Below are 26947 nucleotides of genomic sequence, written 5' to 3' on the forward strand. Positions count from 1 at the left end.
ACTGACCCCCTCCCGCCCACCAGCCCGTAGCGGCGCTGCGCGCATGCGCAGAACTCGGTGCGCGGAGGCGCAGCGGCGCATGCGCACGCGAGCCGACTCCGGTTGGCGTCCGGCGGCGGCGGCGACCGAGACCGGGGGGCGGTCGCTGCGTGCGGCGGGTGAGGGCCGGGGGCCGCGGGGGCGCCGCGGGGGGCTCGGGGCGGGCGTCTGGGGGTAGGGGGGCGGCACCGGGCGAGGCGCGGCACCGGCGGTCCCGGGCGGGCTTCCCCCGGGCCCAGTGCAGCCGTTGAGGCGCCCGGCAGCGGGCAACCGCCGCCAACGGCTCCGGCCCCAACGGCTCCGGCCCCGCCGAGGCCTCCGGTGGGGAGGCCGAGCCGGGAGGGAGCGGGCCGCCGGCGGGGTTTTCCGTTGTAGCCCGTGAGCTACATCCTTTAAAGAAGAGCTTTACGGGTAATTTTTTCAATCTTGTATGCGGTAGCTGTTTAAGTGAAGCCAGATCAGTCTCCTTTCCCGTGTCCGCTGGTATTGCAGGGAGAAATAATGCTCTTTTGAAGCGCTTTCTATAATTCGTGCGTAACGTGTCCCATGTGTGATGTGGGTTTGCAGATCCGGCACCATGGTTATGAAGGCGTCAGTCGAAGATGATGATTCGGGATGGGAACTCGGTATGCCTGACAAGATGGAAGAGAGCAGCACCAGCTGGGTAGATATAACCCAGGAATTTGAAGAAGCCTGTAGAGGTGAGTTCTACCACTCATGTTCTGAGAAAAACAGGAACCCTTGGAGTACTGAGGATAGTCCCATGGTTTAGTAGTTCGGCCTGTGTTCAAGATCCAGATGAGTGGACCACACTGATGCTATGGTTCCCTGTGTTTGATTTACTGCAAGGATAGATATATCAGAAGAACCGTGTCTAGCTTCTTTCAGATTACATAAATATCTTCCCTAGTTACGTTTTTTCTATTGTTGTCATATGCATTTTTGCATCTGATTTTTTTTTTCTTTGCAAAGAGTTCTTCCTGTCTTGTGCTAAATGGAAAGTTCTCATCTATGCAGAATCAACACTTTTTTCTGTACGTTTTTGAATGTGCAGGATCTGTTTTTTTTGTTTTTTTTTCATTTAATTGGTCAGTGCTTCATTTTTCATCTTTGAAATAAGGATGACATTCAGAGGAGATGCAGTACATCCCACTCCACAGGGAAACAATTGGTTTCATTTAAATAGTGTCTTTATGGTTATTGGCTATTAGTTTACAACGACAGCAACTTTTTTTTTAATTGATTTTATGATGACACTAAGGAAAAAGTGTAAAACTTACCTTACCACACACAGGCAGTTACACAACAATAGACACAATTTCCTTATACTTTGAAATAATTCCCTTTTATTAGTGATCTATACTTTGTTTGCTCATCAAATACATCTTTAGATGTATTTGTTAAAAATAATATGAAAAAGCAAGCATTTCAGTAAACACCTTCTCTGGAAATATTGAACATCTTCATAAAGGAGCATGGAAAACTGCTGTCCCATGTTTCAGGCTATTCAAATGCTACTGTTGGGTAATTTTAAACCGCTTCGAGTGCTAGAATAGCAGAGAAGGATTAGGAAATCTGAAGAGCTGTTTTTGTAGCCTTTCAGTTTTAAAAGTGCTTTTTAAGTAAAAGCAAATAAAGTAGGGTAGAAATGCCTGGTCTGCTTCCCACGCCTTTCCCATTTAGCGTAATACCATTTTTAAGTAATACAACTATCCTGGAAGTTTGTTGGAAGTTCTGTTGGAAGGATGATTTTAATCTTTTATCATGTTCTGTTCCTTTGTAGAACTCAAGTTAGGAGAACTGCTTCATGACAAGCTGTAAGTATGCCTTTGGGATAGTTTTGTTTTTTGAAATAGATTTAGTGCAAATGTATTAATACTTCCTAATGAGTAAGTCACGCAGTATGAACTAAGTTTCTTTTAATTTTTATTTAACTAAAATAGTTGAAATATTCATAATACCCATTCATCCTCATTAGCATGTATATGATGCATCTATATGAAGGCCAAACATTTCTCATAGTGCCAGTATAGCATTACTTTTCCTGTTAATAAATTTAGTGTGAATGTTAGAAGTTTATGGAACTTGTTCAAGATCATCAGTGATGTTGAAAGTGGTGAACCTACTGACCTATTTTATATGGACATGCTTTTACATAAAAATTCCGGAAAGGTTTCAAGTTTTAAAATTCAGTTACCTCAATTGTTATTAGCAAGTTTTAGATAGATGTGTTTTAGAGTAATTCTAAAACATGGTGCCAAAGTGGAAACTGAGAACTCTACAGTCTAAGGAAAAAATATCCTTCAACAAAAAGCATGTACTAAGATCTTATTTGTTGTTTTTTTTTAAGAATGAATTAAGATTAAAACATTTTAAAGAAAATGTAAATCATTTAACTGCGTAAGTGTGTTCATTTGCAGAAGGGAAAAACGGCCCACTTAAGACTAATAGCTCAGAAGACAGAAATATGCTATTTAAATGCTTAAAATTGTGTTCAAGGATGTCACAAAGTTACTCAGAGTCAAAGCACATTTTCATGGTATAATTTTATACATAAGTGCCTCTCAGAATTAGAACATCTACCATGCAGTAATCTTTTTTCATTTAAGAAAGGCTTGTTCAGCAAATGCACTGAGTATCAGTGTACAAAAGGTGAGGCACTATATCCTGTGTTTGTAGGCCACTCTTTCATTGAGTGTATCCTATGAAGCTTTTATGAACTTACTGACTACAGGAGATACATTGTCACATATCACAGAAAAACAGAATTTCTAGGTTGGAAGAGACCTCAAGATCATCGAGTCCAACCTCTAACCTAACACTAACAGTCCCCACTAAACCATATCCCTAAGCTCTACATCTAAACGTCTTTTAAAGACTTCCAGGGATGGTGACTCCACCACCTCCCTGGGCAGCCCATTCCAATGTCTAACAACCCTTTTGGTAAATAAGTTCTTCCTAACATCCAACATGTGGATGTAGTCAAGATAGGCCACATCCACAGCCTTTCCCTCATCCACCCAGCACGTCACTTTGTCATAGGAGATCAGGTTCGTCAAGCAGGACCTGCCTTTCATAAACCCATGCTGACTGGGCCTGATCTCCTGGTTGCCCTGCAAGTGCCGCGTGATGACTCTCAAGATAATCTGCTCCATGAGCTTCCCTGGCACTGAGATCTCATGCTGGAGTTCTTCTGTTTGGTTAATTTTTGCAATCAGTTTTCTTATAATGCCCATTTGAAACAAAGCTAGTATGTTCAATGTATATTGTTGTTTATAACGTGTAATGCCATTAATTTGTGGGGGATATATATATAATCAAGCTTGAGAACTGGGCCCATGTGAACCTAATGACGTTCCACAAGTCCACGTGCAAGGTGCTGCAGCTGGGTTGCGGCAATCCTGGACCTGAGCACAGGCTGAGAGAAGAACAGCACTGGGAGAGCACCCTTGTGGAGAAAGATTTTGGGGTTCTGGTTGTCAAAAAGCTCAACATGAGCCAGCACTGTGTGCTTGCAGCCCAAAAAGCCAACTGCATCCTGGGCTGTATCAAAAGAGGTGTGGCCAGCAGGTCGAGGGAGCTGATTGTCCCCCTCTGCTCTCCCTTGTAAGGTCTCAGTTGGAGTGCTGTGTCCAAGAAAGACGTGAACCTGTTTGAGCAGGCCCATAGGAGGGCTACAAAGATGATCAGAGGGCTGGAGTATCTCTCCTACGAAGAAAGGCTGAGAGAGCTGGGGATGTTCAGTCTGGAGAAACCAGACTGGAGAAACCAGGGGTTTATAAACCCCTTTGCTCTGGGGAGAGCAAAGGGGTTTATAAAAAAGATGGAGAGAGACTTTTTACATGAGCAATCTGGAGAAAGGGTACTAAAACAGGGTAGATTTAGATTAGATAATAGGAAGAAGTTCTTCACAATGAGGAAGGTGAGGCACTGGAATGGAGAAGCTCTGAGTGCCCCATCCCTGGAAGTGTTCAAGGCCAGGTTGGATGGGGCTTTGAGCAATCAAATCTAGCGGAAGGTGTCCCTGCCCATGGCAGAAGGATTGGAATTAGATGATCTTTAAGGTCTCTTCTAACCCAAACCATTCTATGATGCGTCTTACTTAAGGTTTTGGATGTAACATAATAAAGAACATCTGTTTCACTTAACATCATTTTATAATTTTACGTGATTTTTAAAAAGGTGGTATGTCTGTATGGGGTGTATAGAAATATGTATTTAATAGTGTGATGTTTGCCTAAGTAGTGCTCTTAAAATGGCTTAAAATAAAGACTAAGTGTTTTCTGCTAAGTGTCTCTTACATACTTCTTGAACAATCCTTAAATTCCTGAAAACCATGCTCTCTCAAGATTGATAATAAAATCAAATATACTGAGTTGAAAGGGACCCACAGGGATCATTGAATCCAACTCCTGGCTCCACAGAGGACCACCCAAAAATCAGACTGCATGTCTGAGTGGTATCCAAACACTTCTTGAACTCTGATGGGCTTGGTGCTGTAACCACTGCCATTGGGAGCTTGTTTCAGTGCCCAACCACCCTCTCAGTGAAAATCAATTTACTGCCAATTAAAATGTATTTGCTCATTCAGGTAGAAATAAAAAGTTAAGTATTAAACCAACAACTTTCCTCCCCTCTTTGCCAGGCTCAGCTTCACTCCTTCATTCCCAATTACTCTAACTCTCCTTCCCTACCCAGAAGCGGTACAGACGGATGACGAATGTGAGCTGCAGTCAATCCATACCAGCTCCTCTCCACTGCTCCTACTTCTTCACACTTTTCCCCTGATCCCTCCCATGGCTGCAGTTCCTCTCATACTTTATTGTCGTCAGTCAGAACGCAATGTACTTAAGGTTGTCACAATATGTTCTTTTACACTGGTTTATGAAGACCATTTTGTATAAGGTAATTAAATTTGGATCATTTTTGTCTCCTTAGTTTTGGTCTTTTTGAAGCCATGTCTGCCATTGAAATGATGGATCCCAAGATGGATGCTGGTATGATTGGAAACCAAGTTAACAGAAAGGTTCTTAACTTTGAGCAAGCTATTAAGGTTTGTGGGAGTTTTCTGTTTATGCCTTTTCACTGTCTGTGAAAGTTTGGTATAACTTAATCAAATTGTAGTTAAGCATAATTCAACTTCATGTATGTTTTTCACTCTACATAAATTGCTTTTTTTTTTTTTCTTTTGGATAAGTAGCTTGTGGTGCTTGCCTTTTTTGCAATTTGCATTACCACAGTGATAGTAACTCTTTAAGTGAAAAGTACTGTAAAACTGTTAGGTATTAATAACTCAAATACATTTCAGAAGCACTGGCAAGTCATCCCTTGCATCCCTAAAACATGTCTTTTAAATGAAGATATACTGGTTAGTCCATCTTCCAGATGAAAAGAAACCAGCTTCTCTACAAAAGCTGTAAATTAATGCTTTGTGACTATCAGTTCATTAGCATCATTAGCACTGAAAAGAAGCTAGCAAATTTAACAGCATTCACAGTGGCAATTAACTTCTGAATGGTCAAAACTAATTGAAGCTAGGCTGAAAGACTGTCTATTACTTTGGAAAAAGTAATGGACTCAGAGAGGGAAAATAAAAAATTGCCATAATACTTTGAACAGACTGAAAGAGAAACCCCAGTAAAATAACAGCCATCTAATTCTTGATTCAGATGTGCACACGCTGAATAAATAAAATCAAAGAAATAGGGTTGCTGCTTCTGTTCCTGACCCTCAAAGCAGTAAAACTACGTACAAGTATCTGCAGTATAAAAAGCAGCCTTCATAGGTCATACATATTATTCCTTGTTCAATTGTTACTATGGCTACACATGCTATTTTGTGATTTTGAGTGTTGCCAGTTACTTGGTTTTAAACTTTTATTGGCAACTCAACAATCAGAATTTTTATTTTATATTGTTCTTTGAAAAGCTGTCTGTTGGTCAATGTTCAACATGATGATAAAGTAAACTTTTCCAGAATTTTTGAGGCATTATAAAGCTGATCAATAAAGCTTATCATATGCCAGTGTTCTGCAATCTTAACCAAATTGTAATTTCTTTTTTGGCTGTACCAATAATAAGTTGTGTTTTGTCTGTGGTCTTCCAGATTCCTAAAATTTGTTTCTTTCTTTGTTTTCTAAGGATGGCACCATTAAAATAAAGGATCTCACGTCGCCTGAGCTGATAGGAATAATGGATACATGCTTCTGTTGTTTGGTGAGGATTTCTCCACTCTTAGTGTTAAATGTTCTTGCTTTCAAAATGTAATCCCCTAATGCAGATTTAAAAAAGAAGAAAAGAAATAGAACTTGAGGAAAGGGAGCCACTAAGCAGAAAATATGTACTTTGTGTTTTGATTTCCATTGATACATTTGCACTGGCATATAACAGGCCATAACTTTGATTTTTTGTTTTTGTTTGTTTGCATTTTTTTTTTTTTAATTCCAAGAAATCATTATGGAAGAGAACTGGTAATATTTTAAATAATAAAAAAAGCTTATATAATTGTAGCTTTTTTTCATGTGTATATCTGCCTGCTGTATGTCAGGATTTGTCTGTGTTGTGAGTGATACTCAGTAGCGTACAGCAGCCTGTTGCTCATCTTGGTACAGCTAGCATTGACTTTGAGCTTTCATTGGCGTTTTGAGGAATGGAAAGAAAATATCTAGTTCAATTTAGAAAGGAATTATGTAAATTATCACACATTTCTACATATTTTCACATACGATGATTGTGACTGTTCTTCCTATATGTATCTTTTCATTTGCTCAGTAAACTACTTCAGTTTTTTAAAACAACAGTTCAAATTTATTTAGTTTATTCACAACAAACCATGGAAAGGTCACTGTATATTTGATACGGTGTAACATTATTCCTTTTTTCCTACCCCCTTGAAATACTGGTGAACTGCTGAACTTTTAAGGAACTGTGGTAGTGTTAGAAATCTGATCCTATTGTGTTTCATGATAGAAGTAATATTTTAAATTACTGAAGCTTTTTCCCTTTAGTTTAAACCATGAAAGTAAAGAAATTGGTTTGTGAAAAGAAGCTATGAGTTGTAGAGAACATGTAAAATATTGCTGAATTGTTCCATAGCTACTTTAACTTTTTGTTCTGTATTTGTATAAAAAATTTTTTGAGTAAAAAGTCTGATGGTCTCTCAACTTTATGTCATGTGTAAGCTACAGTTAGAGAGCAGAGCTCCCACACAGGAATTTGATAGTGCTTCTGGTTAATTAACTTACTGCCTTTCATAGGCAGCAGATGGGTGGGTTAAGAGTCCTTCTCCAACCCTTTTTGCTAGATTGAAAGTTAAGAGGATATGGACTTTCTTACTTGCTGAAGCACAGTGAGATGCAAAAAAGAATGGGGATATGAAAACGAGGACTTGGCTGTCATGAATAAAACATTTTTTTTTTTATTTATTTTCCCTAGATAACATGGTTAGAGGGACATTCCTTGGCACAGACAGTATTCACTTGCCTTTACATTCATAATCCAGACTTCATAGAAGATCCTGCTATGAAGGCTTTTGCTCTGGGAATCCTAAAAATCTGTGATATTGCCAGAGAAAAAGTTAACAAAGCAGCTGTTTTTGAGGAGGTATGTTTCAGTACATCTTACGGGTAAGTGTGCTACACTGCATGTAGGCTCCTTAACACAAATGAAAGAGCATTTTAGATAAATGTTTTCCTGTTTGATTGGTAGGTACCACAGGAGCAGCACTTCATCCTCTTGAATGTGTTGGACCTGATCTTTTTAAAAGGTGTTTTTCTTCAGTGGAGATGTTTCCTATATTTTGCTTGAATATTGAGGCACATGAATATTTTATTCAGGAAATAATGCAAATTTTGTGGCTAACCATTTGAAATCACATTTACTTGTGGTTTTCATTCTGTTTAGTTTTTGATTTTTCTACTTTAGATAACCATGTCTATTTGAAATGTATATATATCAGTGGAATGAGAACCTGGTTTTCTGTGTCCTTGTACCGGAGAAAACCTTGGTGTTTTCTGAACCTGGACAAGTACTTCTTACTGAATAGATCTAAACTTGGTTGAATAGTGCTGTACATCCATCAATCTTGAAATGTTTTGACAGGATGACAATTGATAAGAATTATGAAGGCATACTTGTATTAAAGATTTATGCAGAAAATGGTTTTCCCAAGCTGGATTTGAGCAGGAAAAGCACCCTAACCTAGGGTGTATTCCATTGCTTAGAAAAAAAAAAAAATTATACTTAGTAACAGTTTTAAGTTTTTTGTTGTTTTTATTTATATTTCACTGCTTCATACTTCTGCGTGTTTTTTTTTTTTTAAGGAAGATTTTCAGTCAATGACTTACGGATTTAAAATGGCCAACAGTGTGACAGATCTTAGAGTTACAGGTACAGCTTCTGCTTTCTGTGTATCTCTCCATTAGGCTCAGTTTCTCTTGAGTAAGTTGGTTACTTTCAACTGAATATAATGAATCAGCAGGAATTTCGGTTGTTTTTTTGTTTTGTGTTTTTTTTTTCTAGTTTTGTGAAAACTGGTGGCCTGGTAAAAAGAGAGGCCAACCTTATTATTTTTTTTCTTGAAGAAAAGTTTCAGCTATTTGTTTGTTAAATGCCTGAAAAACAGGAGAGGTGCTTTAATATATGTCAGCCAAGTGGCTAAGCATGGGACCATCCAGGACTGAGATAGATACAAATCGCAGCAAAATGTTCTTCTTGAATTCTGCTTCTCTACTTTGCTATTTATTGTGATCTGCTATCTACTCCATAGTACTTTTGAGGAAAAAGTAGTTCTAAAGCTATAATAACATATGTTATTAGTGTATACATAGATATTTACGTTAGTCTTTTCTGTGAAGTATTATATAGACTTGAACTTCCCATTAGTTAATATTAGAAGATTTGTAGAACACTTTAACTTTGGATATACTCTGATTTATCTGTTGTTGCAAGACATCCCTGTCATCCCGCATGTTTTTTTTTTCCTAGTATTTGGCTAATATGTGTCTAAAGCACTTCAAAACTTGCCTTCCCCATACAGTTTTCTTGCTTTAAGTGGTGTAGGTGTACCTAGGAATGCTTCTCAGCTTTTAGCTGTATTGTCACTTTTCCAGGTATGCTAAAAGATGTAGAAGATGACATGCAAAGACGAGTGAAGGTATTTCTCTTATGTTTGCCTTGCTGATTATACTTACGGGGTGCTTAATGTAGGTTTGGGAGAGGAAGATGGATTATGAAGTCTGTCTGTAAATGTTGATTGTGGGCATTGATTTTCTTCTGGCTCTTATGTAGGTATACTGTGTGACATTGAAGAATTCAATCTTCCTTTGTCAAAGTCTACAGTATAAAATGTTCTTAAAATTTCCATAAAAAGTGGAAATTGACTATTTGCAAAGTAGACTGAGATCAGTATAATTCCTGTAAGAGTGTCTCAGATGACTTAAAAACGTAGATTATATATTACGAAATTTCGAACTTGAGAATTGTTTTTAGGACTATTTAACAGATGGATGTTCTAGAGAGTATAAAGGTGTTTTTCTCAGTAGCTTCCCTTTGCAATTTTCAATTAATTATTTCAATTCCTTTACCTTTTAGAGCACTCGAATTCGACAAGGAGAAGAGAGAGATCCTGAAGTTGAACTTGAAGTAAGGAATTAGTTACTTCTTTCTTCCTGATTTCACAAATTAGTATGTTGTTAACTTAAATCAGGAGTTCAACTTGTGGGCAGTGTGTGTCACCAGTGTTGCCGCTGCTCGCATATCTGAGCTTCTCTAAACATGGCCCTGAGCATAGCCCAACCTAGTAGGTTGGATTTTAAGCTCTGAAAAGCTTCTGGATTGATACTGTTGGGAGAGTAGTGAATGCTGCTGTAATGCTGCCATTTATTTATCCATCTCTCAAGAAAAGATAATTAGCAAAGTAGATTACCAATCCTCTACCTGCTTCCCTCAGTTCCTTCCAACAGAGTTTACTCCTGCTGACAGCTTCCCTGTCAAGGGAAAAACTAGGAAGAGAAGATGGTAGCAGTGTAGCTCCTTCCAAAAAGAGTGACGATTAATGTATTTGATGTCGTTCATAGAGAAGGGTATGGGTTTTCTTTCCCAATAACCGAATTTGTTCAGAAATTATTTGTAATGTGGATTTTCATGAGGAAGACAAAAAAAGGAGAAAAAAAAAGTCAGTTTCTTTTAATAGCTTGTGACTGTTCACCTAAGCTGAAGTTTGAATGGCGTTTGCATAGGAGTTAGCTATATAGCCAGTGGCTGTACATTACTGAAAGTGTCTTTGTATTTTTATTTAGTGCTTTTCTGGCAGCAGCACAAATTTCTTACATAAATTCTGTAACTCTTCTTCAGGAAAGTAGATAACCTGTTTTTAAGACTTGGGAGCATAATGTTATAGGTTTATGAAAGATATTTTAATAAGTTTCAGGATTTAATTTTAATTGAGTATATTGCTTAGTAATTTGAAGCATTTTTTTAATTACAGCATCAACAATGTTTAGCTGTGTTCAGCAGAGTAAAGTTTACCCGGGTGCTACTGACAGTTCTAATAGCGTTTACCAAAAAAGAGGTACATTTATTTATGTGTTCTTTTAATGTGTTTTTATTATAATTCTTTCTCTAAAGTAGAAAAATTATTCTGTAAATTCTGTAAACCTGAGATGATACTGCTGCATTTGCAGGGTTGGGGAAGGTCTTATAGTAGCTTTTGTCAGTTTCTGTTCAGTTTTTATAAAAAGACGTGAATGGGCTGATGTTAGTATGCCCTTGTACGGAGAGACGTCGCTTCTAGAACACATAAAGAAAACATCTACAGGTTTGGGATCACTCTTCACACTCACAAGAAAAACTTTTCTTTCTCAAGTCCTGTCTCTTTAGCAGGTACATGACATTGGGCTGTATTGTGTCCAACTCTAGAGAATCATTAGCTTTTCCATCAATGTGGGTATTGAATTTATATCTAGCTGCCTACAGGGCAGTTTAAAAGACCTTTATTAAATTGTTAGGTCCAAATGTAATTGATAGACATCAATGTTCAAGAAAAAGGGATTGAGTAGTTGAGAAGAATTATGAATTTCATTTTCATATCATTTGTAGAATAGAAATAAAATTGATATGGAAGTGATTACTCTGATCTGCAAGCAAATTCTTTGTATTAATTGCTATGAGTTAATGAACCAGGTCATCTTAAAGTCTGATTACTGTATAAGTTACTAACTTCACAGTCTACTTTGAATTGATTTAGGTCTGTGTAGCAGCTTATTCTTGTAATAGAACGGTGGATATAATAGGGGAATACTATGCGGAGTTGAGGATCTTTTCAGCTTTTGTTAGCTCTTATGGAGGTCTGAAACTTTTTTTACATTCAATGGAAGTGCAGGTAACTGCTCTCTGCCTTTCAGACAAGTGCAGTTGCAGAAGCTCAGAAACTGATGACTCAGGCAGCTGACTTGCTTTCTGCCATCCACAATTCATTACATCACGGTATCCAGGCACAGAATGATACCACTAAAGGAGGTAAATGTCAGATTTTATTATTTTATTCATTTTTTAAATATGTTGCCGTAATAAACTCCAATATTTAAGTGTATTTAAAAAAAAATCACTGCTTATCTTGGAATAATAACACTTGTCATACAAGCTGTTATAGATCTGCATTTTTATCTCAATTTTATTTCTCTAAAAGTTGGTTCTTTTGAAAGTAACATTATCACTTCAAAACCGGAGACCATGTGAGCTTTTGATAAAGTGTAGAGCACTCCAAATTAGTGCATATGCTATTTCAAGGTAAGAAACACGACCTCGCTTTCTGTGCAGGTAATTGCTAAGGTGCTGAGTTTCTTTTTCTTTAATAGTAATCATTCTCAGCTGGGGAGTTTGTGTCAACAGAAATTAACGGTCAGTTAAAAAGTTCATTTTTGCTAGTAGAAACATTTGTATTACACTTCAAAGTGAGTTCTGAAAACACAGTTTATGTGCAGCTTTTTGCTTTCTCTCTCCCCCTTTCTTAGATCATCCTATTATGATGGGCTTTGAACCCCTAGTTAATCAGAGATTGCTGCCTCCAACTTTCCCTCGATATGCAAAAATAATTAAAAGGGAAGAAATGGTCAATTATTTTTCCAAACTAATAGACCGAATAAAAACTGTATGTGAAGTGGTCAACTTAACTAATTTGCACTGTATACTGGTAAGCATTAATATTTTGTATTTATAGCCAAACATAAGATCTTACAATCTGACTTACGGAAAAAAAACATTCCATATATACTGTGTTGTTGCTCATGGCAGGCAAAACTGTGCTGTATCAATAAATCTTTCAGTATTTTCTATTGCTGTGTACCATTTCAGTACCTCCTTTCTTTCATGATACTTCATTGGTTGTCTCTTTTTTTTCAAGACCTTTTCACTCAAACTTCCGATTTTCCCATTACCTGTTAAATAATAATGCATGGCAGAGACAGAACATAAGCACATTAATTTCTGTCTGGTTCTTATTTCTTTGGCTGAAGAGCTGTATCTGCAATAGCAGAACACCATTCCTTACTGTATTCTTTATTACAGACACATATGTGCCTGTAACACAAGAAAATACTTCATACATTTGAATTTAAGCACGTAATTCCTTGGATAGACATAAAGCTAAGCATCTGCTTATGTTCTTCCCTGAATAGAGATGCTGCCCTCAGTTACTGCCTGCATTTATTATAAGTGATTTAAATGCTTCAGATACTTTCTAACACAATTTGCTGACTGACAAAAGAGCGACTGTTATGTCAGGTGTAGTTCAAAGACCAAGCAAAAATCCTTTGTCTTCCTATAATCTGTTGCATTAATTCAAACAGTATTTGCATGGAATAACTGCTGCCAATTAAGCTTTGCAGATTTGTTACATACCTGGTTCAATGTTGCTGAGACCTGGGCTGTTTCACAGTATCTTTTTTTCTGTAATGTTAACCATCTAATTGTTGCATCTGAAAAAGAAAAGTCAAAACCTTTTGTTCTGTTCAATAATGGATAATTAGAAAAGAAATAGATTTTAGCTTATATCTTCTGTTTCGTTCAAATTATTCATGCTTGCTTTCTTACAGTTTGTATAAGCTGTGCATGTCTGTGTGTGTGTGTATGTGTATATATAGATGTATTTACATAATCATGTTTGTGTGTGTGTGCAGTGTGTACCTAAAATGCAACTCTCTCTATCTATCTATATATAGATAGATAAGAAGTTGGATATTAAACTAACTGACTTGTCTTTTTTTTCCTAAATATAACTAGGATTTTTTTTGTGAATTCAGTGAGCAATCACCATGTGTTCTTTCAAGATCTCTGTTGCAGGCAAGTCCTAATCTATGTTGTTGGGTAAAGTACTTAAGATTTCATAACAAATGCAGATTCATCATCTTATTTTAAATATTCAAATTATTTACATATCACTTAATAATATACCAATTGTAAACATTTTCTCTAAGTACCAGATAAATGGAGTTTGTTTTGATGTCATTTTTTTAAACACATTAAAATAACATTTAGAACATGTTAGTACATGCTAATTAGAGCACACTGTTGAACTTTTTTTCTCTGCCTTAAAAATGTACAGGCATTTTTATACTGTCTTGTACAGACTGCCTTAGTCTGGGACTGGTGTTTGTATTCAGTCTCTCTGTTGTGACTGAATTTCATATACAGACTGCCTATGTTGCTACAACAATAACTGATGGTTAGGGCGCAACAGGCTTAGATTTTTTTTTCCTCACTGTTTCACTTGCCTTGAGAGTATATTACATATTCCTTAACTCAGAATAAAATATACTTCCTTATGAGATTTTGATTCAAATAGGGTGTCCCTGAACATCAGATCCCTTTTGATCCTGATTAAGCCATGAATACATCTGATGGGAAATAATTATTGGCAAGTAAAATGTTTTCATAGTGTGTGTATGTTTTGACTTTCTACTACATGTCTTTGTGCAGTCCCTGTGGGTGCCTGGCAGCAGAGCTTTTTCTTCAGCTGCTGGTAAACCATGTAAGAAAGGGGCAGTGCACACTCATGAAGGAGAGTGGAATGAGCAGCAAACATAATTGATGGAAGCAGTAGTATCTATAGAATAGAGAAAAATCTGCAGTAGGCCTATTTCTTTTCAGATTTGCCTTTGCCTCAAGGGAAACTGCATAGCCTATTTTCTGTTAATCTTCAGAAAGAAACATCTGTCTGATCAGTTGTCTTTGAAGTCCAAGAAAAGATCAGTTTTCTTATGCAACTTACAGAGCTATATTTGTATTATAGAAATAACACATAAATGACTGATCTCAATATGCCTTTATTTCTGAGGCAGTCACCTTGTACTTAGACGAATTATTTTAATTTTTAAAGGAATCTTGCAAGTTTTTGATACAATTTAGGTACCATAACAGCTTCCTATTAGTCATTTCTGAAGCATTACTTTTAACTTAAAGAATGTTTCTAAAAACACATTTTTACTTTCAGACAACATTTCTGGTAGATAACAAGAAGGTGTTTGGTACCCACCTCATGCAAGACATGGTAAAAGATGCTTTAAGGTCTTTTGTCAGTCCTCCAGTACTTTCTCCAAAGTAAGTGGATCTTGAATTGACTTGCATTTGCTGACATATATGATGAAAAATATTTCATATGAAGAACAAGTACACTTTATACTTACTTGTGCTTATTCATGAAGAAGTTAGTTACTGTTGCTGCCTTCATGTTTCTTCTTGAATTGTGTGCTATGTAGACAGGTAACATTTATATTGATATGTATGCATGTTGGTATTTCCCTTCTAGGTGTTGTCTTTATAATAATCACCAGGCTAAGGACTACATCGATTCCTTTGTGACACATTGTGTCCGGGTAAGTGGTCATTCCAATTATGGTAAATAAATTCATATATGAGTACTTCCTACAAAGATTTCCTAGTATTGAAAGTATTGAAGTATTGAAAGCCATGAGCAATGCAGTTTAAATCTCTATGAGAGCACACCCAAGAAAAGGAAAAAAAAATGCTGCACAACAGCAGCTGGGAGAGTGAGGAGTGAGAAACCTCCCTGCAGACACCAAGGTCAGTGCAGAAGAGGGGGAGTGCAGTGTAGATGTGCTCCAGGTACCGGAGCTGAAGCCCCCCCGCAGCACACAGAGAGGCCCCTGGTGGGGAAGGCAGACCCCCGCAGCCCATGGTGTAGTGCAGTGGAGCAGATCTCCACGCTGCAGCCCATTTAGGAACGGCCCAGGAAGGTCAGCACCTCACGAGAGGGACCCCACACCAAAGGAGCTCCCAGAGAGTCCGTTTTCTGCTGCCTGTGGAGAAACCCACACAGGACCAGCCCAGGAAGGTCGGCACCCCACAACAGAGCATGGGGGAGAGTGACTGTGAAGGAGCAGGTGAAACAAAGCACCACGGACTGACTGCAGCCCCCGCTCCCAGCCCCCCCATGCCACTCAGGACAGGGCAGATCAGGACTTCACATTCGCTCCGCACTAAAAGTGCATCTCATTCACACCAGAGTCTCCCTGAAACCAACCCGAGGCAAGATACGGTAAAGTTTCCTTTACCTCGGTCCATGCACGGCTTCCCAGTCCAGGTTTTCAGCAGTAATCCCAGTGCCTGTTACCAATTCGGGCTGGACTATATGTGGGCTGTGTCTGTTTGTACTGGCTTCCCTCCTCCCCAGAGCTTCACAGAGCCTGTTTTCAAATTAACAGTCTTGGTCCTTTGCTGGCCATACCGAGACAACCCACCACCCCCGACGGGACCGCTGAAATCAGCGGGGTGCACCTTCCCGTCTGTGGTGGCAAGAAATCTTCAGCAGGCGACAAGATCCCGGATGAGCCCCCAAATTGTGAGAAAAATCTCATATAATTTTCTTCAGACAGGATCTTCTGTGAAGCCATCTTATTCTCAATTGCAATAGCAGATGTCCTGTCAGGAGCACATTTTAGTAAACAAATCATAACCTTTTATTCCCTGTTACCCAACGCCTGATCACCTCCACTGTTTCCTCATTGCCTGAGTACTACAGGTTCACAAGCTACTCAATGCTCATCTATACCATATATGTACAATTTTCAAATTTCAACCCAAGTAATTTCTCTCTTCCCATGAGCAGTCTGTTCTGATCAGACTCCTCAGAGATGTCCATTCAGTCTCACGTTGACTTAAGTACAGAGAAGTAAGCACTTGCATTCCTCCACAGAACTTGCACTCCCCAGGCAACCAAAAGGAAGCCACCTCCTAATACAGATGTATAAAATGTGATGCCCAAGCAGACATCACAGTACCCTTCCTCAAAGCAGTCTCAAGGTTGTGTTGAAAAATTAAAACCACGCTTTGTTTCTTTCAGCCATTCTGTAGTCTGATTCAAATCCATGGACACAATAGAGCTCGTCAGAGAGATAAACTGGGTCACATTCTCGAGGAATTTGCCACCCTCCAGGATGAGGTAATATTCCAGACAGCATGCTAGCAAACGTATTGTTCTAGGTATATTTGTACCCTAGTGGAGCATATGGTATTAGATTCTATGTAAAGGAAGCAACTCATATTGTTTGTTACATCTGTTGAACAAAAAGATATTGCTTTTTTAATTTTAGATTAATTTTATCCTAGAAATAGTCTTTGGGGAAATCTGTTGCATCTGCAATCCAGTGGCAACTCCACTGTTTGTGCTCTTCTGTCCTTTTTGACACTGTTGGTCTGCAGGATGTAAGCAGGGAGAGACGAGTGAGATGGATGTCCATCAGGTTCCTGGAATGCATTGAGGACTGCTTCCTGCTACAGGTCCTCAATGTGCCAACTAGGAACACTGAATTGCTAAATTTACTGCTTGCAAACTGAGAAGACTTAGCTAAGTTCTTAACTGATGGTGGCCTTGAATACAGCAATAGTAACAGTGTGGGGTTTAGGATCTGGCTGAGCACACTGAAGACCAGTAATGGGACAGATGCCTAGATTTTAGAAGAGCCAACTTTAGTATGCTTAACACCCATCTGTGAGGTGTTTCCTGGGAAGCATGCATGGAAGGGCAAAGAAGCTTGTAAGTGCTGGGAGTTATTCAAGAACAAACTCCTGGAATTGAAAGAATGGTCCACTCACTACAAATGGAAAAGAATGAGGCAGAAGAAGAGACCACCCTTGCTAAATAATGAGCTTTTGTCTGTGCTTAAAAGCAAAAAAGCATGCTGTGTATGGAATTGTGGTCAGCTATGCATTGAGGACTACAAAAAAATTGCTAGGGCATGCAGAGATACAGTCAGTACCTTCGTTACCTCCATCTTTACCGGCAAACCTGGAGCCCAAATCACACAATCAAGTAACTGTGACAGTCTATGTGTTACCACACCAGCAAAGGAGGAAGATGAGTGACAAAAAGTACAAGCTGCACTGCAAGATGTCTTATACTGATAAAAGAAAACAGTTCTTTTTTACAATGAGATCAACCAGTTACTGGAACAACCTCCCTAGGGATATGATGGAATCTTTATCATTGGAGGTTTTCAGGATGAGATTGGACAGGGAGCTGGGTAATCTCACAGAGGTGCCCTGTTCTCTGGAAGGTTGCACCTGATGGTCTTTGGAGGTCCTTTCCAACCTGGGCTGGTCTGTGATTCTGGGAGACATCTTTGCAAACACTTCTAAAAATTCAGATTTATAGCTCTGTAGGATGCTAAATTTTCCTAAATTTTAAAAATGATATGTGAAGGAAATAACTCTTAAAAATACATGCTTCAACTTGTTTTGAACATTGCTCATGCTGGAGAAGTTAAAAAAAAAAAAAAAACACAACACAGGAAAAGGTATATTTCCTCTTGATAGGAATGTTTTATTTGGGAGTCAGAGGTAATTAAATAAGCAAATGTTTTCCATGATCTTCATGGTAAGGAGGACAGTCCAGAAAATTGGAGGGGAGGGGAGATTTTGTGTGCTCCAGCTTTTCTGAAGATGGTTTGCTTGAGTTTGCTGCAGTATTGCAGCTCAGAGACAATGTTTTTTCACTTTGTAATAGGTAATACAGGGTGATTTGTTCAGGACTACTGATAATATTCCTACTGTGGGATATTTCATATCTTTTGTACAATTACTTTTAAGACTGAATAGGTCTTACTAATGTTTTAGTTTCAGTGTTAGGGCACAGTGCATTTCTTGCATACTAATAATATATACTTAGAAATATACTTTTTCATTGCAGCTACATTAGAAAGAAAAAAAGATAATTGCCAATATAACAAAACAGATACCCGCTTGTTGTGTTTTCTGAGGTCCAGTGTTCACATGACTGTTATAAACTTTGAAATTTTAAATTTTAATAGGAGTAATGTTATTAGTGGTTAATAAACTTATTTCCCTGTATGACTGTATTGAGCATTTTTTTTGTCTGTTGAGCTGAATTTGCTTATAGGCATGTGAGTAACATTTCTGATTTCTGATGGTTCTAGAGCATAGAGGTGACAGTATCTGGAAAAACATTTCTGTTTTTAATTTGGAGCATAGCTTTGCTGACCCAGTTTCTATTCAGACTTTGTTAAGATTTTATTTCTGGCAGAACTCAAATGCTCTTCCAGTCATATGTTCTTCCTTCCCTGTCTGCTATTGAGTAGTTTGTTTTGCTCTCTTTTTCGGTAGGCAGAAAAAGTAGATGCAGCACTTCATAGCATGTTACTGAAGCAGGAACCACAAAGGCAACATTTGGCATGCTTGGGCACCTGGGTCCTATATCATAACCTTCGTATTATGATACAGTATCTTCTGAGTGGCTTTGAGTTGGAGCTTTACAGTATGCATGAATATTACTACATATATTGGTAAGAGGATGCCTTATTGACAGTTCTTGGGGGAGGGCTGCTCCCACTGAGTTCTAGTTGCAAATATTTAAAATAGGGACTTCAGGTATTACTCCTAATGTCAGGCTTGCTCAACACACTATTTAGTTACCTATTCATAAACTTACAAATGGAGAAGAAAAATCTATTGCTGTCTTTTCTAGACTTAACAGTTACTTTACTTAACATTTTCTTGAAATAGTAATTGGTTCTCTATTTAGCATTTGAAAACAGTATCTTTGAATGAAAACAGGTGAAAAATACGCTGCTTTTGGCAGAAGAGAATGCAGAATGAAAACAACTTCCTTTGTTCTTTTCTGTATTTGTCCTGTCAAGATCAATAATCTCATTGATCCCTTTAGAATTTTTAAAAAGAACTTCAGTCTTGAAGTTGTGACTGTCATGTAAAAGGTGACTATGCAAAAACATCATGCTCTTTGAGCATATTTGATGAAATACTTGCATTTAGTCAAAATGATCACACTATATGGAGTCAAAATGCTTTTTTTTCCTTTACATCACTATCATTCATCTTCATTCACATTACATTATTTTTCATAGTAGATGTCTTGGTCCAAATCAGAAGATTTTAAATAGTTCACTTTTTTGGTTCAGCATTAAAAAATTGATGTTGAACCTTAAAGTATTTCTGAAAGAATTTTGAAGTACTTCTGTACTTTGGAGTTTGTTTTTTATGAAGCTGCCAATAAAAAAAAAGCTCTTACCATGTAAGCTGTCAGCCTTCTTTCTGACTGATGAGACAGGTTTAAATGACTTGAACTTCAGTGCATCTCATTATGTTTTGCATTGTTTTATTAGTGGATTAAACATTAAGTGGGAGAAGTAACCCTACAGATAATTACCAGATGATTGCAATATGCTCTAAGTATTACCTTAACAAGTAATACGAGGTTTTCTGCAACTTGCTGTTTTACCTGTCAGTATTTCCCCCTTGACTCCATTTTAATAAAATCATTCTTAAGCAGAACTATCACATTACCTGTTTTATCTCGTCACTTTAAGTGAAGAAATGAAAAAAAAATAGAGGAAGTGTCTGAGAGGAAATCTGCAAGTTTCTCAGTAATTTTTCTTCTGAGTTAAAACTTCTTAAGAAACTTTTTTATGTCCTCCAGATTTGTAATTTCTGCTCTTTTTTTCCCCATTCCTTTTGGTTTGAAAACAGGTTGGAAAATTCTTGGATCCACTGCTGCTCACCAAGAAATGTCTTGTAAAGAATTGTTAAAGATTTCTCTTAAATACTAAGAGAAAATGCATGTGGATCTAGTGTTCCTGTGGGATTGGCCTTTCTTTTTTTTTGGTGATAATTCATGAGTTTTTAATGCTTGAAACAGTTATTAGTAACCTTGTTTCTCAAAACAGTAATTCATAACAAAACCAAAGACATAGCATTTAGATAGCAAACCAGGCTTTTTTAAAATGATGGTGTGGGAAGGAAGAATTATAGAAAAAATAATCTTTTCTGGGTTTTGAAATAGGAAGAAACTTTCACTTCACTTAGTAAATGCCTTAAGAAACATGCATACCTTGAGACTCTGTGTGGAGTCTTGTTTAATAAATCAACACAGAATAACTTGTTGATTTCAGCAGTGCACCTTCTTCAAAGCAGGTGGATTGAAATGTCCTAATAGTCCCTTATGATTTGGCTGGCTTAGCACTCAGTTAGGATGTGTGCATCAAGATTTACACTGTGGTATGTAACAGCTACAAACTGTTTCTTCTGTAGGTATCTATCAGAGTTCCTGTATGCTTGGTTGATGTCAACACTGAGCCGTGCTGACAGCTCTCAAATGGCAGAAGAGAGAATAATGGAGGAACAACAGAAAGGCCGTAGTAGCAAGAAAACAAAGAAAAAGAAAAAAGGTATCTGAGGTGTAGAGTGTAATTCAGATGTTTACTTCTCTTCTTGTGGCCTCGTAGAACTAAAATTTAAAATTAATCCAGTGAATGTTTATGTGTGTGGGAACAATTTCCTGAAGTTAATGAAGACTGAAAGTAAGCATTTTAACTAAAAACATTCTCTGCATAAGGATTTTCCATATGTTTGTGTATTTCAGGATTATTATTTTTTTTTAATCCCAAACTCATTTATATTCATAGCTTCACCAATAGTGTTATGTCTTAGTTGCTGTGAGGTGTAATTAACAGCACCAGAGCAATTGTCTTTGAAAAATACTACATTTTTACAGTCTGTAATTCCTGTGGAGGTATGTTTTTTGTAACAGGCTTCTGTAGCTGGATTAAAAAAACAAACTTCCACTGTATTTCTGTAATTTTTATTTGGCTTCCAATTGTGTTCAAGTGTGTTTCTTAATTTTACAATAGTGAATTGCCCTATTTCAATTCAGTGGTAGTAATATTATGCAGAAACCTCATTCAGAAGTCAGGCTTTCTCTGATATATGTATATAACAGGCAATGAGAATTTATTTTCCTAAGTCATAGCTGACTGCTACTGTAGTCAGAATGGTAAGCGTGCTACTAAAGAAGCAGTTCAAACCAGTCTTTAAATAGCTTTTAATACAGATTTGCTATGCCTAAGTGGCTACTAAGATTGTGATGTATTGGAGTTCCCTCAGCATTAAATTTGTAATTGAAGAGCATGCAGAAGTTCTACTTCTTTGCTGTTCCTTCTTTTTTTCTGTTTATATGTCCTTGTCTTCCACTCAAGAAGAACAAACAATTAGATATGAACAGCTCAAGATCATTTCAACCAAATTCCCTTTGCTCTAGAAATTTGGAAAATTACTACCAAATTTTATGCTTTCTAAAAAGGTGCCAAATTTGTGTCCAGTTAAAACAATGGAAGCTAAAGGGGAGCATCAAGGAATATTATTAGGGTAAGAAACTTTCTGGTTTAAAAGTTTTAACGTTCTGGTTTTAAACATTTAAAAAATACAAGGATTAAGCAAACAGATCTCTCAACAACAAACTGTAAATTTTAGATTATTTAATGTAATATAGTGACATGCTAATACCTTTGACAGTCTGAACAGATTTATTCCATTGAAGGCAATATGCTGTTTGTGTGATGGTTATTAAGTATGTCTTGCGATGTTTTGTATAATCAGGGGTCAGATGAGAAAAAATTTGTTCCTGATATTTATGCTCCATTTTTTTTTTCATTATTTTTAATGATATTTGAGGATTACGTCAGTTTCAGAAAATGTGAAAGAAATATTTTGATGTGATATATATGAGTGCTTATGTTGAATTAAAAAAAAATCTTTGTGAAATTTGCAGTTCGCCCTCTCAGTAGAGAGATCACCATGAGTCAGGCGTACCAAAATATGTGTGCTGGGATGTACAAGGTAATTTATACATGCTTGCTGAACAATGGCTTCTATTTTTTTTAAATAAGAAGTATACATGCATGCCCTCTGTTTTTAGTGGGACTGGAAATTAATTTCAAGTTAATAATGTGATATAGTAAATTCTCTAAATTCTCTACTACTTTTATCTCCTTCCAGTTGTAGCTAAATCATAATTTCCACTTTGCTCACAGTAGAATACAACATGAAGCTAACACTTTTCACTGTACTCTGTCGTGTCCTTTTTAGACAATGATCGCATTTGACATGGATGGCAAAGTAAGAAAGCCTAAGTTTGAGCTGGATAGTGAACAAGTGCGATATGAGCACAGGTTTGCTCCATTCAACAGTGTTATCACACCACCCCCAGTGCACTACCTGCAGTTTAAAGTAAGTAATCTTAAAACGTGGCACCAGTCATTCTTTTATAAAAATAATTTGTTTACCTGCTATAGACAATTTTGTCCCTGTAAAAATTGCTCTTAACATCTCAAAGTTCACATTAAGGCTTACCTGGGCCAGGAAGTGTCCCTGCCCAAGGCCAGGGGTTTGAACTAGATGATCTTTAAGGTTCCTTCCAAGCCAAACCATTCCGTTTCTATTAGTCAAAATTGCAAGGATTTCTAGCTTTAGTTGCGTGCAAGGAAAAACATAGTTCTGAATTATTAGTAAACTCAGACTCTTAGATACTTAAAAATTGGTTGTCTTGGGCAGTTTGAGATGCTTGTGTTGGTTTGCATGAAGATAAAGTTTATTGAAAGTCCATTGACTTTTTGATTGTGTTTTACCTAGTAGGATGTTGTTATTACTGCAGCAAGCAAATGGGAAAATTAAACAAAGATAAAATCAAATTTCAGTTTTAAATCACAGAAATGCTGGTTGGAAACAGTCTGGAGGCTTGTTCTGTCCAGTCTCCTCCGTGAAGTAGTATTATAGATCAAACCAGCTGTGTCTTTGTCTAACAAGCCTGAAAAAAATCCAGGGATATCTCCAACTTGTTTGGATAACCTGATCCTATACATTTTCAGATCCTCTTAGTCTTTGGATAACCTGATTCAGGGCTGTGCTATTCGCCTTTTGTCCTTATGTCCTGTTTGAATCTCTCAAACTGCAATTTATGGTCTTTCTCCCTGTGTTATATTGTGTGCCATTAACAGGGAGCTTAAGATAACCCTGTTGGCTTATGTTCAACTTGGTGTTCACTGTACTTAGTAACCAACTACATTCTACTGATTTGTGGGGTTATTTTGCCTCAGATACAGAAATTTGGACATTTCACGTTGAACTTAGATTTCTGGTGGCCAGTCTTCAAGTTTTTAGCGGTCTGCCTCATACTGAAACTGTACTATTTTGTATGCCAGCCACAATTCCTGATTTAGTGTCATGAACAGTTGTGAAAATGAAGACTATCATGGCTTCCTCCCTTGTCACAGAAGTTCTTATCTCTGAGTAAAAAAAGAGTTAAGGGATCAAAATTATGTAAAATGAAGTTCTGAACAGTGTAAGTCTATCACTTGCCATAAACATGCCTTGACTAATTAATATTACATCCATTAGTTCTCTTTTTTCCTCCTGTACTTTCACTCACTGCTGCGTGGGACTGAAAAAGCAAGTGAATGTCAAGTTGTTCAGAACGGGGATAATTTAATCTAGAGTAGTAGTTCATTGCATTTTGTGGCACTTTAAAACAATCTTTAAATAATTTGTTGCTTCTTGATATTTGCCTTTTAAAATGAATGTTTTCAACTTTACTGCTTATTCTTCAAATATTTAGTTGACATAACTTTTTTGTTCAATACAGTAATTTGTTTTCAATTAAAGTAATAAAATTAATTGGCAACTGATCTTACTGTATCTTTGTTTTTCTTTAACATGATAGGAAATGTCTGATTTAAATAAGTACAGCCCCCCTCCTCAGTCAGCAGATCTCTACATGGCAGCTAGTAAACACTTCCAGCAAGCAAAAATGATTCTTGAGAATATTCCTAATCCAGACCATGAGGTAAGACTGAAATACTGGAAAAAGGAGTGGTTGCTAATAATTGAATGAGTGGGTTTGTTTTTTAGCAGTATTTGTTTGAGATCCAGGGTGCCTTACGTGTGCTCTGGTGATGAGCAAAGAAAGCTGAATGTTTTGGTTACGGAGCAGACAGAGGACGCTGGTGTCGCAGTGGTTCACTTGAGTACATTCAGTAATGAAATCTGGATTGTGCTCCCTGTTCCAAAGCCTCTCCCTGCCAAGTATCTTAAATGATAGATAGTAATTTATCTATGCTTGTATGCTGCCTTCTGGCCACATTCAAAGAGCATATCTCTTTTACTGAGAAGGAGACATGCACATGTGCCTCACTTACCTGGAAACCAGTCATTTTCCCTGAGGGATGGGAAAAAATTGGTTTCAGCGTCATCAGGCTGGAAAGAGGATTTGAATCTGGCATTTGTTTCCTGGAGCAGTTTTCTCATCAGTAATTGTAAACACTGGTAGGAGTTTCTCCCTGTTTGCTCATAGCATAAAAACTAAGTGTCTGTGACTGTCCTTGAAGTAAGGACATTGACTCTGTCACATCTGAGCAGGTTAAGAACAGTTATGGGATTAGGTTCTTCTGAGGATTTAGGGATCCCAGCCTGTTCTCTGGTTCCTGGTGGTGATTACAGAAGAGCTAGCTACTTGAGGCTAACAGTAGTTCAAGCTAGTTCAAGTGTGCCCAGAGCACTTCCATTAAAAAGCAGCCTGTTTGGTGCTTAAGTTGATCTTCCTCATCAGGTTTGGATCGGTGTATGGGATAAGATACTGAGTCTGTCTAAATCTTTATTTGGACAAGTGCCTTAGAACTTGCCATAGTTTTAACAATCCTTGAACTTAACCATGTCATCTCTATGGTCTGTTGAATAAAAAAGTGAACATTAAAATAAATTCATTAATTTAATCCAATTGATATACTCCAGAGGATATCTAGAATGCCTTGATCCCATCTGAAATAAACTGGTGCTGTAAGAGGAGCGCAAAATTGTTAGCGTATGTATACATTTGAGTGTTATCTTTGAATTATTTTTGAGGTCATGTGCTTCCACTTGAAAACTTCTTGTTGTTTTCTGCTTAGGTCAGTCGAATCCTAAAAGTTGCTAAACCCAATATTGTGGTCATGAAGCTACTGGCAGGAGGTCACAAAAAGGACTCTAAGGTAAGAAAATGCTGGTTGAAAAGAATGTGAGGTACTGCAATAAATGCAATGCTACCACAGATTTCTTACAGCTGATTTAGCAGATTCAGGCCATAGTTAGAAATAGTTTGTTGTAGTTATTTAAATAAAGAAAACTATTTTTAAATGTCTTTGAAACAAAATTAGATAAAGCATGCATGGGATGACCTGTGCAAGTACAGGTAGTCCTCAAAAGCAGGGAGTAATTGGTAGCCACGTATCGTCAGCTTGTGTGAACATAGCAGGGGGAGGGCTAGCCTTCAGGAGAGGGCCTTCAGGCTTCCTGCTGAGGGGTGGGCACAGAAAAGGGAAGGACCACGCTGAAGTAAGGCACACCAGCGCTCTACAACGTAGTGCCCATGACCACTGGAGACTGACTGGAATGGCTGGAATATCCAGAACTGGATTGGAATATTTTCTGGATAGGAAAGAGCTGTGATTATTCTTTAAATTGCCTGCTATTTAACAGTTTTCATCTATCTGCAAGGTGTACCTCATTTTGAATACAAAATTTGGTAGTAGTGCTTCAATGTAAAATTTTAAACCTTTTCCTTCTAGGTTCCTCCAGAATTTGACTTCTCCCCTCATAAGTACTTTCCAGTTGTGAAGCTTGTTTGAAAGATGGGATTATTGTTTGGATACCTGAAGCATAATCAGATTCCAGCTGTCAGGTGGAATATCTCGTGCTGTACCAACTGAGCGGGAGCTCTAGGATAAAAGTATTATTTCATGAAATATCTCTAGTCTGCCTTCTTTGTATGACCTGAATGACAACTGCTGTTTTAAAGTGGTTTGTATAACGTTCTTAGAAGTGAAGCTGATTTTAATCAACTGCATTGTTGAAGAATGTTGTACCTTACTTGATTTTATTACAGATTTAATCATAGTTCATTTTTATGAATGAATTCCGGCAGAATAATGGCGTTTTAAAGATTTAGTAACACTCATGACTGAATAAAAATATTGCAGTATAGTCTTATGTCTGTGAGGCACAGCTGAGCTACTGCAATTCTTTGAACAAAGCCACTTGGAGAAATGGTGTATTTCCATACTTTTGCCCAATCTGAATCAGATGTGCTCATTTTTCAAGTAGAAAGGCTGATTTCCTTTCTTGCCATGTCCAGCAAGCTAAAACAATCTTTATACCAAACAGAATCAGATAAAAGCTAGACTTCTTCATTTAGCTCCTGCATTCAGAGACTTTATTTTATTGAAGTCAGTTGTGGAGGAGGTATTCTGTCTCAAACGGAGATGTCCTTAAAGACAGCAAGAAATGGAGTAAGTTATTTCTTATTTCTTTATGGCACTTGAGAATCTGCATAGCTAATACTAGAACAGGCACTAGCAACACTGGAACACGAGACACCAGGAGTGTATTTTAACTAATTTGCAATTTAATTTCAATCCTGTTACAACTTTGCCAATGCAAAGGAAGGATTGCTAGTTTGTTCTGTTGCTTCATCAGCTCTTGCATGACCTTCATTGTGTTGCTTTGACTACAGTGCTGCTGCTGAATATTGCTGCCTTCTGTAAGGGTTAGTAGGGATA

The 26947-nt window shown here is 37.6% G+C and overlaps 2 protein-coding genes across 4 annotated transcripts in view; one reads left to right on the top strand and one right to left on the bottom strand.

Annotated features, from left to right (window-relative positions):
* The window catches only part of AGTPBP1 (ATP/GTP binding carboxypeptidase 1), a 64977-nt gene extending 64851 nt beyond the window's left edge, over positions 1-126 (bottom strand). The window contains exon 1 of one of the 2 annotated variants that reach the window (XM_072031545.1): positions 21-126. The gene's annotated coding sequence lies outside the window, so the exon portion shown is untranslated. Of the gene's footprint in view, positions 1-6 lie in introns of both variants that reach the window. The other variant, XM_072031544.1, reaches the window with a different exon arrangement.
* NAA35 (N-alpha-acetyltransferase 35, NatC auxiliary subunit) lies at positions 19-26372 on the top strand. 2 transcript variants are annotated; one of them, XM_038171478.2, is made up of 23 exons: positions 19-158; positions 607-740; positions 1823-1856; positions 4978-5092; positions 6180-6254; positions 7473-7640; positions 8360-8426; positions 9149-9192; positions 9630-9680; positions 10525-10608; positions 11441-11555; positions 12050-12228; positions 13317-13376; positions 14527-14633; positions 14842-14908; positions 16396-16494; positions 18675-18853; positions 20616-20752; positions 22132-22199; positions 22449-22589; positions 24079-24201; positions 25301-25381; positions 25958-26372. In XM_038171478.2, exons 2-23 carry the CDS (start codon positions 617-619, stop codon positions 26015-26017), a joined length of 2178 nt encoding a protein of 725 aa, XP_038027406.1. In that variant the 5' UTR covers positions 19-158; positions 607-616; the 3' UTR covers positions 26018-26372. The 2 variants fall into 2 exon arrangements, with proteins under 2 accessions (XP_038027406.1, XP_071887649.1); XM_072031548.1 differs by lacking the exon at positions 19-158 and adding an exon at positions 293-450.
* The last annotated feature ends 575 nt before the right edge of the window (positions 26373-26947 follow it).

Source organism: Anas platyrhynchos, chromosome Z (assembly GCF_047663525.1).
Source record: "Anas platyrhynchos isolate ZD024472 breed Pekin duck chromosome Z, IASCAAS_PekinDuck_T2T, whole genome shotgun sequence".
Classification (NCBI taxonomy): Eukaryota; Metazoa; Chordata; class Aves; order Anseriformes; family Anatidae; genus Anas; species Anas platyrhynchos.

Coding starts and splice junctions, on each gene's coding strand:
- NAA35 (XM_038171478.2), top strand. CDS start 617: ATGGTTATGAAGGCGTCAGTCGAAGATGATGATTCGGGATGGGAACTC. Junction 14,634..14,841: donor CCTCCAGTACTTTCTCCAAA/GTAAGTGGATCT, acceptor TTTCCCTTCTAG/GTGTTGTCTTTATAATAATC. Junction 24,202..25,300: donor TTCCTAATCCAGACCATGAG/GTAAGACTGAAA, acceptor TTTTCTGCTTAG/GTCAGTCGAATCCTAAAAGT.